Here is a 16,068-nt window from a genome sequence, read left to right as displayed (position 1 = left end):
TATAATGTGTGCTTATGATTTTTCTGCTGAATTATCAGATTGTAGAATTTCTTCAGTTGCTCTCTGGTCTAGGCATTGTGTTTACTATCATTTCTATTCTATATATCCCTGAGAAGCCTTCCCTACACCCAGAGATCTGTGCATGATCTCCCAGCACTCGGTATAATCAAATTAGTAAATGTCACTGACGAGTCTGAGATGATCCCTGTGTTGTTGCTTTCTGCTCTTCCAGCCCTCGTCCAGTCAGTAAAGGTGTTGAAGGTTTGGCCAGAGTCGGCTCCAGGGCAGCTCTCTCCTTTGCCTTTGCTTTCCTGCGTCGGGCCTGGAGGTCAGGTAAGAGCACTGATACTCACAGTGAAGATGTTTCTACCTCTACTTGTAGCGATGACAGCTGCTGTCATGGTGATGGAGCTTTGTTTAGCAGCTGCTGATCAACGCTTAGCACCACTTTACATGCAGCCCCGAGTCAACAACTCTGGCATCGTTTCCACTGGTATGGTTTTAGCAGGAGACTGTGGTGTGGCGGGACAGGGTCAGGGTGAACTTTCTGTGATAATGGATCTTACATGAAAATTGGTCATTTGTTTAAATGTGTTTTCTGAATTTTCATGCATTAACATAGGAAAATGCAAAAACATTAGCGTCAGAAGTGCAATATATGTAATATAATAGTAATGTAACAGAATCTAGTAAAACCAGTACACCACCACCAGACTGTGACCTCAAACAAGACCATGGAGTTGAGTCTGGATTGCATTGTGTTGCTAATATACAGTATAATGAGTAACCAGTACCCCAGCATATCAGTCACAGCCTGATTAAGTCTAATAATTAACAGCTCTGCCGGTGGCTGAGTTGGCTTAAAATCCTTCATCGTCAGCTTTGCAAGCAGAGATGATGTTTTGTTACATGTACTGAAATGAGGCGGAGAGCTGCTGCCTGTCCACTGGGACTGGGCGTGAACAAAGAGCCGACCTCTCGTCTGTAGCCTTCCTGTAACATGAGCAGCACACACACACACACACGCAGCTAAGCCTCTCATCCTCAGTCTAGCTGTGTTCCTGGAATACACTGTGAGAACAGCAGAAGCGCAGCTATGTGTTCTTTCATCCACCACCTGCTGAATGAATACATGTGTAAATCCTGACGCGGCATAAAGAGATATGGTTTTAGCAGGACTGTAGCAGCCACCAGTCAGAGGGGTTACCAGTTGAAGTTGTTGTTTGAAGGTTATCTCACAGTGAGTCATGTAAAAATGGTTCTCCTTTGCCATAAGGTGAGGTAAGGCAGTGGTTTTCAAAGTGGGGGCTGGGGCTGCCAGAGGGTCCTAGGGGGTCTTCAGTAAATTGGAGGGAAGATGACAACAAATGCAAATAACAAAATAAAATCAAATTATTGTATTTTGGGCGTTATTATAAAATCTAATTTATGATAATATAACATATCAAACCTTACTTGCCTTGCTCATCTTTCTGATTACCTGTCATTTATGACATCATCATGACCATTAACTATTAACATTAACCGTTAACTGTTTCAAATCTCAGTGGGTTTGAAAATGGGGTCCCCGGCCAGAAGCTAATGCTATTCAGGGGGCCTTGCCATGGAAAAGTTTGGGAACCCCTGAGCTAAGGAAGTCTGTTTTGAACAAGTTTGAAATGTGCGTTTCATTATATATATGTGTGTGTACAGGAAAAGCATTTTGGTTTTTGATTTACATTTGAATATATTGTAAAAATATCATAATCTTCCCCATCTGTCAGTTGCTGAAGTTTGGAAACTGTGAATTCATATTCAGTCATGTTACTCATGTTACAAAACAGGCTCTATGCTTCATTCCAGGTGATGATGCAGACCTTTGCAGCGAGCTTCTCCAGGAGTCTCTGGATGCCTTGCGTGCGCTCCCAGAGGCCACACTGTTTGATGAGGGGACCGTGTCATCGGTGTGGCTGGAGGTTGTCGAGAGGGCCACCAAGTTCCTCAGGTTTGTTATCCGCCGAGCAGTTGCTGTTTGTCTACATAACGAAACACGTCTTAGCATCTCGTTGACTCCCAGTTGTTCTCTCCTCTGGGACTAGTGATGTACACGGAAGCGCCACCACCAAAGGCAACATTCCTCTGCACGACCAGCACCTCGTCCTGGCCATCCTGCTGGAGCTGGCTGTACAGAGGGGCACTCTCAGGTAACCAGACACCTTTCCTTACTGCTTATTTGCCTACGTTGATATCCATCCGTGGTTACAATGCACTGACTTGCTGACTTGACCCTCTCATCCTCTGTTTTTTTTTTTCCAGTCAGCTGCTGTCTGCCGTTCTGTTACTGCTGCGCCTTTGGGAAAGTGGCACTAGAGAGATGGACAACGAGCGCTCCACCCAGGGAACAAGCGCTCCTCTGTTACCCTTCCTGCAGCGCTTTCAGAACATACACGGCAGTAACGAAGAGCCCGTTCCTGAAGAGGAAAGTGAGGTAAAACTCAAATGGATGTTAGAAATGGAGCAGTATTTCTTTTTATAGATAGTTTGAAGATAAGACGACGAGAGAACAAGAATCCTCTCAAAGAAAACGTAGCCTGGAGATCTGTAGCCTGATGCGTTGCTTGGGAACAGTTTTCTTAAAATACCTGTGCTCCTCTGCCCCTGTTTCACAATCAAGCTAATGAGTACTTTGCGGCTGATTGCTGCGATTTCCAGATCCTCACATCCCCTTTGAGTCCGAACGAGAGTTTCCTGCGCTACCTGACCTTGCCCCAGGATAACGACCTGGCCATCGACCTCCGACAAACAGCCGTGGTCATCATGGCCCACCTCGACCGCTTGGCCGCTCCGTGCAGCCCCCCACACTGCAACTCCCCCACATCGCACAAGGTGACGACTCTTTTTATAAAACGGCACAGCTTAAGTGACTTGTTTATTTTTGTCTTTTAGGTCAGTGATGCTACTTCCTCCCCCTCTCATTGCTTGAATTACAGGCCTGTTTTATCATGTTTGTGCCATATATATCTCTGTGCCCTATTTACTGGTATAATTGTGGTGGGACAAAAAGCTGGATAAACATGGTCATCATCAATCTTCCTTTGGAAAAGGGCGGAGCTGCAGTTATTTATAAGGGGTTATTTAAAATGCATGACCATAAATAATTATTCTCCTTGTAGCCAAAGGAGATATGACAGCAAACAATCACTGACTTTGTCCCCCTCTCTGTCTCTCTCTGTTCCAGGGGACCTTGCAGGAGGTGATTGCCTGGGGTCTGCTGGGCTGGAAACTTTATGCTAATGTTAGCGGACCCATTGAGTGTAAATCCCTGTCCAGCCTTGGAGTGGCACAAATTGTCTGTTCAGAAAAAGGCTTCCTCATCCTTTCCAGCAGTAATGCTGTTTACACCCAGAACTACAAGAGCACCACCCTGGTCCGTTGAACTGTTTACACCCACCTAATAAACTAGTGTCAGTCTGACAAAAGCAATGTCTGTGTCTGCTGCAGACTAAAAGTCAGTGATTTTTTGTTATTGCAGGCTCCCATGCTAATCCACTGTCTGAGCTCCAGGAAGATCATAAAGCTGGCAGCTCATCCTGATGGGCAGCACTACTTGGCTCTGTCATCCAACGGGGAGGTGTTCTCCTGGGGCTGCGGGGACGGTGGCCGTCTTGGACATGGAGACACCACGTATGTAGCTTGAGAAAACCATGTTGACTTTTAAATTTCTCAAGAAACACCCCGTTAGTTATTTCCATCTCGTCCCTTCATATAATAAATTAAGTGTCTCTAAGTTAGAAGCAGTTTGATCTGAGATGTTCACCTACAACAGTAAAGCTGTAGTTTGGGCATCTATCTGGGGCACTAAATCCATTCAGCTAAATTAAATAATTGATTGAGCAGATAGTGAAAATATATATTACAGTGTATCCCAAATCTAGGACATTCCCATCAATATTTCATGGTTGTAGATCAAAGACAGCTTGCTCAGCTGCCAATGCCAAACTGAAGAATGCAAATATTTAACTGTCAGAAGAAGAATTCCACTCATCTGTCTTCTCCATTTCTGCTGTCGTTCAGGTATCTGGAAGAGCCTAAAATCATTGCAGCCTTCAATGGGAAACAGACAGGAAAGCATGTGGTTCATGTTGCTTGTGGGAGCACATACAGCGCTGCAGTCACGGCCGATGGGGAGCTGTATACCTGGGGCAGGGGCAACTACGGTCGACTTGGGCATGGTGAGCTGCTTCTGTATTGAATCTGCAGGAGACAGTCTTGGCTATAATAACATCTCTGTCTTTTTAAACACTAAAAAAAGAATTATCTTTTGATTGGGTTTTAGGCTCTAGCGAGGACCAGACTACACCCATGCTGGTGACAGCACTAAAGGGCCTGAAGGTGGTGGATGTGGCATGTGGGAGCGGTGATGCACAAACACTTGCTGTGACAGAAAATGGTAAGAAGACAAGTCACAAATCACTAGGGCTGCCCCCAACCCAGGATTTTCTTGGTCAACCAGTAGTCGTCATTTAGGAGCCCCAATATATATATATGCGACGAGCCATAGTCATCGCATATAGTATATATTGGGGAGCAACAAGACAGTTTAAATTCCAGGGCTGAGATAGAATGTTAAATAATATTGTAACAGTTTGCTACATTGCAGAGAAATACAAAGCAGTATTTATATCTCAAAAATTATTCCAGATTTTAGATTTCTTGCCTGACATGATATCAATAGTTAACTGTCTAACAACCGCAATGTCGCAGGGACCTTCCCTGTAAAAAAAAAAACTGACAGTGAGTGTCACAACTTTCTGTATCTGGCCCTTCAAATTAAAAGCCCTATAGCCTAGATTTTGACTTAATTTTGACAAGACACAGCTCCAATTTTTTTTTTTTTTTCGTTTTTTTTTTTTCTGCACCCAATCAACCAATGAAATTTAGGTTGACTAATGACTTCTTGGTGGACTATTTGGGGGCAGCCCTACAAATCAAATCACTCAAACTGCAGCAGTATTGAATTATTCACACTCTGTACGTTTCCGCAGGTCAGATCTGGTCCTGGGGGGACGGCGACTACGGCAAACTGGGCCGAGGAGGCAGCGACGGCTGCAAAACACCCAAGCTGGTGGAGAAGCTGCAGGACCTGGACATAGTGAAGGTGTGCTGCGGCAGCCAGTTTTCAGTGGCCCTCACCAAAGATGGTCAAGTGTACACCTGGGGAAAAGGAGACAATCAGCGTCTAGGCCATGGCACTGATGAGCACGTCCGCTACCCAAAGTTGCTTGACAGTTTACAGGGTGAGTTCACTATATATGAAAATTCGGTAACCCTTTAATTTTGTCAAGAAATAGTCAAGAAATAACAATTAATTGTGTAGTAATGTCAAGAAATAGCCTAGAAATAACAATCTATTTCATAGTAATGTCATGTTTTTCATAAAGGCAAAAGATTACACATGCTTTTCATGCTTTGAATTTTTAGGGAAAGGCCAGAATTTTTCTCCACCATGTCCTTGCAATTGACCGTTATTTCTGGGCTATTTGTACGCAATCAATCCTTATTTCTTGGCTATATTTCTCGACATTACTATGAAATGACTGTTATTTCTGGGCTATTTCTAGACATTATGACACAATTACTTGTTATTTCTTGGCTATTTCCTGACATTATCGTGTAATTAGCGACCTGTAAATTAAAGGGTTACTGAAAAAAAAGCTTTTAGAATACAAAAACTGATCTCTGTCTCTTATTTCTGCAATCAGGGAAGAAAGTAGTGGATGTGGCTGTGGGATCCACCCACTGCCTTGCTCTCACTGACGACGGAGAGGTGCACAGTTGGGGCAGCAACGATAAACTACAGCACTTTGATACATTGTTTTCTAACAAGAAGCAGCCTAAGGCACTTCCAGGACTCAACGCCAAACACATAGTGGGCATCTCCTGTGGCCCAGGACAGGTAATGCACGCAGCTGTCACCACTGATCTATCCGTCAACCCTTGATACGATTGAAGACGGGTTCAGCACACAGTATTTGTTTGTTTTCAGAGCTTCGCCTGGTCCTCGTGCTCAGAGTGGTCTGTTGGGCAGCGTGTGCCCTTTGTGGTGGACGTGTGCCCTATGACCTTTGAGCAGCTGGACCTGCTGCTGCGGCAGGTCAGCGAGGGGATGGACGGCAGCTCGGACTGGCCTCCCCCACAGGAGAAGGAGTGCATGGTAGTCTCCACCCTCAACCTGCTCAGGCTGCAGGTAGGCAGTAGTCTGTTTTCAGCTGTTTTGTGGTCAGATGTTACCGTGCCCAGTCATTTTTTCGACGTTGCAGTTTGTCACAGCAGTAGATAACATTTTAAAACCCTCTCTGTCCTCAGCTCCACGCAGCCATCAGTAACCAGGTGGATCCGGAGGAGCTAGGACTGGGGCTCGGCAGTGTGCTGCTTAACAACCTGAAGCAAACAGTGGTGGTGCTTGCGAGCAATGCCGGGGTGCTCAACACGGTGCAAGCAGCTGCCCAAGCCGTCCTCCAGAGTGGCTGGTCAGTGCTGCTGCCCACTGCTGAGGAGCGAGCGAGGGCCTTATCCTCACTTCTGCCTAATGCTGGTGAGGCATCTATTATGCACCGTAATGGGCACTTAATAGTCCATTAACTCACTCAACGTAATTGTCATATGAAGTGGAGACTCTGTGAGAACTGGGGAGATTGAGTTTTTTTTTTCTTTCTTTTTTTTTCTCCAGCATCTGGAAACGAGATGAGTGTGAGCCCTGGACGTCGCTTCATGATTGACCTGCTGGTCAGCAGCTTAATGGCGGATGGGGGGTTGGAATCTGCACTGAATGCAGCCATCACTGCTGAGATACAGGTCAGAGTCTTCAACATGAGCCATCACTTTACTCCCATCATCTTCAGTGTATTTATGGCAACATATCCTCATCCGTTCATGTAACAAAATGTTGATGAAGCTTTGTTTTTGGCCTGAGAGCCTAATTGAATTTAAAGGGATAGTTCAACATTTTGGAAAATTGGCCCTTTGCCATAATCCCTATAGTCTTACAAATAGGTAACCTTTGATTGTCGGTACAAGATATTTTTAGAATGGCGGAGCAGAGCCGCGAGCTGCTCAGAGCTACGCTACGGAGGCTAATGAGAGTCTGTTAGAGGAGTCACTGAAAGTGTACAGAATGGTTATGGTCCCATGTTATGTAAAAGTAGATGTGTTATTTGATTATAAATCGGGTCTAGGTTCTATTTTAACACTAAAGCATCAGAGCCTCAATCCGCAGAGAAGTGCACACAGCCTGTGTTCAGAAACCGAGCCTTTAAACTGGCTTTACCTGAAATATGCTATTTGTTTATGCAGCAGTCAGAAAACAGTCAGACAATCAGAAGAGTGATGATTGGATCACTGACCTGTTGCTAAGTCAGACAGGTGGTGTTAAACTTCACTGAGATGGTATTTTGTCCTTAAAACCACAAATGTATCTGATTATTAAACAGCACTTCAAATAAAGAACAGGAGAAGTGTAAAACATGGGACCTATAACTTTAAACAAAATCCAGTAGTGCTGTGAGTGCATATTTATGTACTTTTGAAATGCTTTAAACCATTTTTAGTTCACTGATTGGTTACAAAGAATGTGTGTTTATGTACAGCTTGCTTGTGATTGCTTGTCTCGTAACGTTCTGTTATTATCTCATAGCGTGGTGAATGTGCAGGTCACAACTTGTCCACCAGAGCGTTTTGGAGTTGTTGGATTGTGTATTTGATGAGTTTGATGAGGGAAACCAAGAAATCCCATTAGCCTCCGTAGCGTAGCTCTGAGCAGCTCGCTCTTCAATAGGGAACCAACCCCGAGAAGTTCTGGATCTGCAGAAACAGTTCTAAAAATAGCTTGCACCGACAATAAAGGTAACGAACCTACTGCTACGACTATAGGGGTTATGGCAATGGGCCAATTTGCCAAAATGTTGAACTATCCCATTAAAGATCCTAAGACCCAGTGGATTGAACACTTCACATCCCCTTCATGTTAGATGAGGTGGAAACATCTAATGTTTTTTTTCACAACAGGATATCGAAGCGAAAAAGGAGGCACAGAAAGAGAAGGAGATAGATGAGCAGGAGGCCAATGCCTCCACCATGCACCGCTGTCGCACCATGCTGGACAAAGACCTCATCAACACGGGCATCTATGAGTCAGCGGGGAAAAAAAGCCTCCCTCTGGTGCAGCTTGTCCAGCAGCTGTTGAGGTACCTGGACTTTGCCTAAATCATACTAAATTCACTTTATGTCCAGTGTAACCCCCTCATGGTTTTCTAGCAGATTTACATATTTGTTTCTATAGGAACATCGCTTCCCAGACCATCGCAAGGTTGAAGGATGTCGCTCGCCGCATCTCCAATTATTTAGAGGCAGAACACGTCAGCAAGGAGCGCTCTGCATCTCTGGACCTGCTGCTACGCTTCCAGAGGCTGCTCGTTGCCAAGCTCTACCTGGGGATCAGTGGCATGGAGAATGTGCATGGATGCAGTGAGTCACGCAGAGTTTTCTCTTCACACTGAGATTCATCTGGTTTGAAAATGAGCTCTGGATGGACAGTGTGTGATTCCTCTGTTTCTGCAGATCCAGAACTTCTCGGGGTCGGTTCTCTATTGAAGAAGTACATCGCCCTTCTGTGCACTCACATTGGAGACATCCTCCCAGTGGCAACAAGTATCGCCTCGACTGGTCGCCGCCACTTTGCTGAAGTCTTTCGTGTCATTGAAGGAGATCTAACTGGTAATTCTCTTTGCAATGTTTGTGCAGCATGAGGACTAAGGGAAAAATATCTTAAGAGAGAGTTATTGATGCCTTGCTGTCTTTTCTCTGGTAGGAGTGCTTCTGCCTGAGTTGGTGGTGTCCATCCTACTCCTTCTCACCATTGATGCAAGTCTAATGCAGGAGACCGGATCCATCCCTCTCCTCGGTGGTCTTCTGGAGCACCTCGACCGTTTCAACCACCTGGCTCCAGGACACGAGAGGGACGATAACGAGGATCTGGCATGGCCAGGCATTATGGGTATATCACAGATTGTATTAACAGAATATGTCCCAAATGGGATTTGCTAGAATCACAACTTCAAGTTTGAGGCTTGCGCTAACTGGCTCGTATTCTGCTGTGGCAGGGTCCTTCTTCACAGGCCAGAGCTCGAAGAACAATGAGGAAGTTTCCCTGATCCGCAAGGCCGACCTGGAGAATCACAACAAAGACGGTGGTTTCTGGACAGTAATTGACGGAAAGGTCTACGACATCAAGGACTTCCAGGCTCAGTCCCAGTCGTTAACAGGAAACAGTGTTCTGGGTAATGATAAGATACATACTTCTTGTTGCATGAAATGTAAAAGTAGATTTTTTTTTAATAGATTGTCAAAGTTGAGTGTTTTTCTTTCACAGCCCAGTTTGCAGGAGAGGACCCAGTGGTTGCTTTGGAAGCCGCTCTGCAGTTTGAGGACACCAGGGAGTCGATGCAGGCCTTCTGTGTTGGCCAGTATATGGAGGTATCTGTTAACACAATATACATTTTATAACAATAATAATATCTTACTTTATCATTAGCTTCAGTATTTGATATTGTGATGCTTTATCTTTTGCAGCCTAACCAGGAGACAGTCACCACTCCAGACCTCAGCAGTCTGTCTTCCCCTCTTATTGACACAGAGAGGAATCTGGGGCTGCTACTGGGTCTCCATGCCTCCTACCTGGCCAAGAGCACCCCCCTGTCCCCCATGGAGAGGGAATGTGCCAGTAGGTTTAATGAAATAAAAACAACCAGATGTTCTTTCAAGCATGCATTTGTATTGGATTTAATTTTTTGATGTCATTGCACAGAATGGCTCCAGTCCTCCATATTCTCTGGGGGTCTGCAGACCAGTCAAATCCACTACAACTACAATGAAGAGAAGGACGAAGACCACTGCAGCTCCCTGGGTACAACCACCCCAGACAAGGCCAAACTCTACTCCCGCAGAATTACCCTCAGCGACCACGCACAGCCTTTCCTGCAGGCCATTGCCGACAACAACACTCAGGACCACACTGTGAAGGTGCGAGCGGTAGACAAATGTCTGGTGAGCGAAGCAACACTATGAACATGAAGCTAAAAGACCGAGTCATCTTTTTGTGTTTTCTTTCTGTTTGTGACACTATAGGACTTCCTATGCCAAATAGAGCGTTGCTGTAAGCAGTACCATCTTATTACACCCATAACCTTCCCCCCGGAGCACCCTGTGGAGGAAGTCGGACGCCTGCTGCTCTGCTGCCTGCTTAAACATCAAGACCTTGGTAACCTAGCAACTAGACTCAGACTGCTTGTATGAGAAGGAAGCTAATTTTGGCTCACTTTGCCACTGAAATGTTTTTGTTGTTGTTATTAGTTATGCTAAGATGCACTGAAATCTTTCTTTCCTGCCCTTCGACAGTTTGCAAAACTGTTATAAGCCAATCATCTCTGAGCTGATTTGCATTTTAGCGTAAAATCTCTTCCTGTCACAGGTCACATTGCTCTTTCACTAGTCAGTCAATGTGCCTTGGGTGTGGACCAAGGGAAACAGAGGTCCCTCCCTAAATCTGTGATTGACGTGTGCCGCATGGTCTACCAGGCAAAGTGCTCTTTAATCAAGGTATGATTGCTGCTCATAACAGAATCATAATGTAGTACTGTTTTTATAATATATTAATTCCCCAGTGGAAAATGTTGTGATGCGAAGGAGAACAGATGAAGGGCTGTAGATGACGTTATGTCCTTTTTATTTTATTTTTTTTACCTCAGACCCATCAGGAGCAAGGACGCTCGTATAAGGAGGTGTGTGCCCCTGTCATCGATCGCCTACGCTTCCTGTTTAATGAGCTGCGTCCAGCTGTGAGCAATGACCTGTCTATAGTGTCCAAACTGAAGCTGCTGAGCTCTCAGCCCCGCTGGAGGAGGATCACCCAAAAACTCATCAGGGACCGCAGGAAAAAAAGAGGTGCCTCATTTAAAAACCTACATTGAGATGATGCGGTGTTGTCTTCACATATAAACAGTTTCTGAATTTCAATGTCTTCTGTTTCTGTAGTGCCTAAAAAGTCAGAGTCTGCTGACATAGAAGAGCCAAAGCTGGAGAATGAAGGGACCAATGAAGAGGAACTTAATGTTCATATCAGCCCTGCACCTGCTGACAGGAAAGCCCCCACTAGCAAGACATCCAAGGTACTTTAATGTGGTTTAAAGGGTAGTTCAACATTTTGGCAAATTGGCACAAATTGGCACAAGATAAGAGTTTCTCTTCAAGGATAAAGGTCTTTGCCAAAGAATAAGTTTTGGTCAGCTGAATTTGTGAACCATTTTTCTTGCATTACACTTAACACCCATGGATTTGTATGCAAAGTATATCGCAGGAACGACAATGCAGCAGTTGTTGCTCTGACATTCCTGAATCTTTTGTTTCTTCACAGCAGGACAAATGGCATCCACTTTTAAACACCGTGACCAGTGTCCACAAGTACCGGTGGCTGAAACACAGTGTCCAGGGTATCTTCTCTCAGTCCAGCCTTATGGGCACCATCGTGGAGTTTGTCCTGAAAGAAGAGCCTCTGGACGTAGAGAAGATAAGGAAGTGTCTTCTTAAACAGGTGACAGTGAAGCAACAGATCACCAGTCAGTCAAACTGAGAGTGTGGATATGTTTTTAAAGAAGGAAAGTCAAAGCGTGACAGATGTTGACTCTCTTTCATCACAGCTGGAGAGGGCAGAGGTGAGGCTGGAGGGCATCGACACCATGCTGAAGCTGGCCTCCAAAAGCTTCTTGCTGCCGTCTGTGCAGTATGCGATGCTCTGTGGCTGGCAAAGGGTCATACCAGAAGGGACCAACATTGGGTAAGTCAGCAGTTTCAGACCTGTTGTAAAAAAGACATTAAAGAGGACCTGTCATGCGCATTTCAGGGGCTTTTAATGTGATATTGGACCCCGGTGGGCCACTATTGAAAGTTTCGATCGATGAAAAACTCGCTCTGAAACGCTCGGATTCAGCGTGCTCCCCTCCTTCCCCACTTACTGCGCCGACTCAGCTGAGATTGGTCAACGTATTGAGGGCCTGCTGCATAGTGACACGCCCCCTCTCGCATTACCACTGGGCACTGAGGCCAGAGCCAGGCGAGCTGCCATATAGGAAACTTCTGCTGAAGTTGTGATGTTACAAAACCAGACACACCTACCTCATGATATGGCACTTCCGTGTCCTCTAAAACAAGTATCCAACATTTGAAACATTTATAAGTCTGAAAAGCATAATGGGTCCCCTTTAAACTATGTATGTCTTGTAAAGTATCATTGATAGTGTATAGAATAACAGTTTTTCATTAGTTTTTAATGCACACAGTCCCCGTGTTTCTGTCCATGTTGCTGTTTTCAGCCTTCCTCTGTTTCATCTGTCCTTCTCAGAGAGCCTTTGTCTGACTGCCTGAAGGATGTGGATCTGATCCCTCCCTTTAACCGCATGCTTTTGGAGGTGACCTTTGGCAAGTTGTATTCCTGGGCCATCATGAATGTTCGCAACATCCTGCTCGAGGCCAGCGCCCGCTTCAAAGAGCTCGGTGAGTTGTGCGACTGTGACCGTGACTGTGACTGTGGCCGGTTTATTTCAGAAACAGGTACTAGTGGGAGGCTTGTGGGAAACTTACTGACCATATGTTTGTCTCGTAACAGGTGTGCAGCCTGTTCCCTTGCAGACCATCACCAATGAGAACCCAGCGGGACCAAGCCTTGGCACCATTCCACAAGCGCGCTTCCTTCTGTCCATGATACACATGCTGTCCCTGAAACACGGGTCCAACAGCCTCAGTCTCTTGCTAAACTCCGGCATACTTGCTCTCACGCAGAGCATCCTCAGGCTCGTAGGTGCGTACTGTCCAGTTAGACGTCAGCACTCAGTTTAGCCAGAGCAGACTCAGAAAGCACCTGTCCCCCTGTGACCGCAGGGGTTTGATGTCCCTTCTGCTCTTGTATTTCCAGGACCCAGCACAGACAGCAGTGAAGAGGACCTGAGTTTATGCGCGCATGGAGGCTCAGCCACAGTGCTGGAGGAGTCCAGAAAGGAGGCTGCCCCCGCCCCCCTACCTTCCTCTGGCCCTGAGCTGGCTGCCATGATGAAGATTGGCACCAGGGTCATGAGGGGAGTCGACTGGAAATGGGGAGATCAGGTATCCAGATCTCTCATAGTGGATTGCCTCTATTGCCCGTTTTCCACGACACAATTACAGCTCTACTTGGCTCCACTCACCTCGACTCGGTTTAGGTCATTTTGCGTCACAGCTGAGTTCTTCCTCAATGTGGGCGGTCGCTTTGTCTCGCTCTCTTTTTTTCGATCGATGGTTTTCCACACAGCAGCCATTTAACTCTCATGAAAGAACAGTCTCAGTACAGACCAGTGGGCGCTGTTGCTGGTGTGTTTTAAATCTTGTGTCGGACGTCGCAACTTTTCCAGTGACGACGCTCTGGCCAATCAGTGGAAGGCAGTCAGTTGATGTCATGTTTTAGTATCACAACGGTTCGCTTGGAACCTGGGCTGAGGCGTTCCCAAAAAGAACCAGCTACTAGGTGCTAGCGGAAAAGCAAAAAAAAAGAAAAAAGTGGCAAGCCGAGTCGCGCTAGTGGAAAAGGGCCATATGTTATTACTAGTATAATGGTTTGCTGTTTAGTATCTGACTCTGTGTGTACTCTGTGCAGGACGGTCCAGCGCCAGGCCTGGGCCGGGTCATCGGAGAGCTGGGTGAGGACGGCTGGATCAGGGTGCAGTGGGACACAAGCAGCACCAACTCCTACAGGATGGGCAAGGAGGGGAAATATGATCTTAAACTGGCAGAGCCTCCACCAGCCGCCCAGCCCCCCACCGAAGACTCGGACACAGAGGATGACACAGGTATTTTTTATATTACTGCCTCAGTAAAGGCCATAACTACAAACCAAAGGTGGACTTTAAATCTTCCCTTTGTTACAGAAGGCGAGCTGATGGAGAAGAGCAGTCATCCGACAGCCATGATGCTAACCAGCACGGTCAACCTGCTGAAAATGCTCTCTCTAACAGCCGGGATCTACGCTGAGGTGCTGCAAACAGATGCTACGCGGACTCTATGCGGGCTCCTAAGGGTGCTCGTGGAAAGTGGCGCTAACGACAAGTCAGGTAGCTCAACTGCCACGTCGGCGAAGGGCCTTTTGACTTTTCACACAACAAGCTCTTTGGAATCATCTTATTCTAACTCGACCCACCCTTTGCTGTCAGGCTGTCACTCCCACAGGTTGGTCTCTCGGGAGCAGCACAGAAGCTGGTGCACGCTGGGCTTCATACGCAGCATCGCTCTCATGCCCCAGATGTGCAGCACGCTCAGCACCTCCGCATGGATCGGCCTGCTCATCAGGATTGTTGAGGGACACCAGTCGTTCAACGCCATCACTCTGCAGAGACAGGTGGGTCACTGTGGTAGTGTGTGAAATGTGTCTGCTTCTAATTCCTGAGGGAGGCAACAGTACAGTAAAGAAGCTGCTTTCATTAAGTACAGGTGCATCTCAACAAATTAGAATATTATGGAAAAGTCCATTTCCAGTAGTTCAAGTCAAATAGACACAACCAAGTATTGAGTGCATATAGATGGACATACTTTTTAAAAGACCAACATTTCCATATTAAACATTTTTTAAATTGGTCTTTTGTAATATTAATTTTTTTTGAGATACTGAATTTTAGGTCTTCATTAAAAGTACCCCATAATCATTACAATTAAAAGAAATTAAATAAATAAAAGGTAAGACTTCATTTGAATGGGTGTTCATAAGACTGACATAATACGCTCATAACCATGACCATTTTAAGTTTGACAATTAGGTCCGCTATTACATGTTTATGACAGGTTATGTTGTCTTGGTTTATGTCAAGTTGTCATAACAAGGACATCTCAAAAGAGACATAATTTACTGAATGACACTTAATGACAACTGTCATAAGTATTCATTGATGTTTATGACAGGTGTGATGTCATGGATATCACAGTGTTATGTCAGTCCTATGAACACCCATTCAAATAAAGTGTTAACAAATAAAGACATGAAATGTTTCATTCTGTGTGTAATGGATCTGTATCATGTATTAGTTTCACTTTTTGAATTGAATTACTGACATACATGTAAATAAACTTTTTAATTTATTGAGATGCACCTGTGTTTTTCTGTCCTCTGCACCCTTCATGTGTCCAGATCCTGGCCCTGCGCCTCCTCCAGGCAGTCCTGCCCTCATGGGACAAGATGGAGCGCTCCCAGGACATGAAGTTCCTGGTGGAGAAGCTGTTCAACTTCTTGGGAAGTCTGCTGAGCACCTGCTCATCAGACCTGCCCCTCCTCAGAGGTGTGACACTGAATCGAGCTTTAAATGAAATTCAGTTGTTTCGCATCGTAATGTGTATTTTAAAATCGGCACCTTCTCCCCACAGAGGGTTCCCTCAGAAGGAGGAAGTCCCGCCCCCAGGCATCTCTGACAGCCACTCACAGCAGCACCCTGGCCGAGGAGATCGTCACCGTCCTGCGTACCCTGCACTCTCTGGGCCAGTGGAACAGTCTGATAAATGATTACATCAACGCTCAGCTGAGCTCCATCGGAGATGTTATGGCCGGCTGCCAGTCTGAAGCAGTAAGATTTGCTGCAGTGCTTTGGATTTAAATGGTGTTTGTGTTAAACGTCAACTCTCAACAATACATCTATTATGATTTAATTTCTAAGTATAAATCTCCTCCTGACTCTATTACAGTGTTTCCTTGAGGAATATTTTCCTGATTCAGAGGGTCCCAGAGTGGGCAGCCTGATGGCAGTGCTGGCGGTGATCGGAGGGATTGATGGGCGCCTCAGGCTGGGAGGCCAGGTCATTCATGAAGAGCACGGAGAGGGAACGGTCACACGCATCACCCCTAAAGGACGAATCACTGTCCAGTTTCAAGAGATGAGGACCTGCAGGGTTTGCTTGCTCGGCCACCTGAGACCGGTACAGAAATGTTTCGATTGTGATTTGGTAACATGCAATTAGTACATCAGCAGT

General features: G+C 45.7%; 1 protein-coding gene across 3 annotated transcripts in view; it reads left to right on the top strand.

The window, feature by feature from the left end:
* The window catches only part of herc2 (HECT and RLD domain containing E3 ubiquitin protein ligase 2), a 48,220-nt gene that overhangs the window by 6,090 nt on the left and 26,062 nt on the right, over positions 1–16,068 (top strand). The window contains exons 6-42 of one of the 3 annotated variants that reach the window (XM_083970667.1): positions 233–333; positions 1,843–1,984; positions 2,079–2,183; positions 2,296–2,467; positions 2,692–2,865; positions 3,218–3,406; positions 3,512–3,663; positions 4,054–4,211; positions 4,316–4,429; positions 5,025–5,276; positions 5,742–5,935; positions 6,026–6,226; positions 6,346–6,574; positions 6,710–6,834; positions 8,044–8,222; positions 8,318–8,502; positions 8,596–8,751; positions 8,846–9,031; positions 9,153–9,314; positions 9,407–9,510; positions 9,607–9,757; positions 9,842–10,056; positions 10,162–10,294; positions 10,505–10,632; positions 10,782–10,977; positions 11,068–11,201; positions 11,447–11,623; positions 11,730–11,866; positions 12,431–12,582; positions 12,695–12,886; positions 13,001–13,188; positions 13,715–13,907; positions 13,986–14,168; positions 14,268–14,452; positions 15,236–15,383; positions 15,469–15,665; positions 15,784–16,014. In XM_083970667.1, the coding sequence (XP_083826793.1) occupies positions 233–333; positions 1,843–1,984; positions 2,079–2,183; positions 2,296–2,467; positions 2,692–2,865; positions 3,218–3,406; positions 3,512–3,663; positions 4,054–4,211; positions 4,316–4,429; positions 5,025–5,276; positions 5,742–5,935; positions 6,026–6,226; positions 6,346–6,574; positions 6,710–6,834; positions 8,044–8,222; positions 8,318–8,502; positions 8,596–8,751; positions 8,846–9,031; positions 9,153–9,314; positions 9,407–9,510; positions 9,607–9,757; positions 9,842–10,056; positions 10,162–10,294; positions 10,505–10,632; positions 10,782–10,977; positions 11,068–11,201; positions 11,447–11,623; positions 11,730–11,866; positions 12,431–12,582; positions 12,695–12,886; positions 13,001–13,188; positions 13,715–13,907; positions 13,986–14,168; positions 14,268–14,452; positions 15,236–15,383; positions 15,469–15,665; positions 15,784–16,014 (6,220 nt within the window). Of the gene's footprint in view, positions 1–232; positions 334–1,842; positions 1,985–2,078; positions 2,184–2,295; positions 2,468–2,691; positions 2,866–3,217; positions 3,407–3,511; positions 3,664–4,053; positions 4,212–4,315; positions 4,430–5,024; positions 5,277–5,741; positions 5,936–6,025; positions 6,227–6,345; positions 6,575–6,709; positions 6,835–8,043; positions 8,223–8,317; positions 8,503–8,595; positions 8,752–8,845; positions 9,032–9,137; positions 9,315–9,406; positions 9,511–9,606; positions 9,758–9,841; positions 10,057–10,161; positions 10,295–10,504; positions 10,633–10,781; positions 10,978–11,067; positions 11,202–11,446; positions 11,624–11,729; positions 11,867–12,430; positions 12,583–12,694; positions 12,887–13,000; positions 13,189–13,714; positions 14,169–14,267; positions 14,453–15,235; positions 15,384–15,468; positions 15,666–15,783; positions 16,015–16,068 lie in introns of all 3 variants that reach the window. The other 2 variants (XM_083970668.1, XM_083970666.1) reach the window with 2 other exon arrangements.

Source organism: Trachurus trachurus (genome assembly GCF_905171665.1).
Source record: "Trachurus trachurus genome assembly, chromosome: 4".
NCBI classification, from domain to species: Eukaryota; Metazoa; Chordata; class Actinopteri; order Carangiformes; family Carangidae; genus Trachurus; species Trachurus trachurus.
This window is presented reverse-complemented; position numbering and strand designations above follow the sequence as displayed.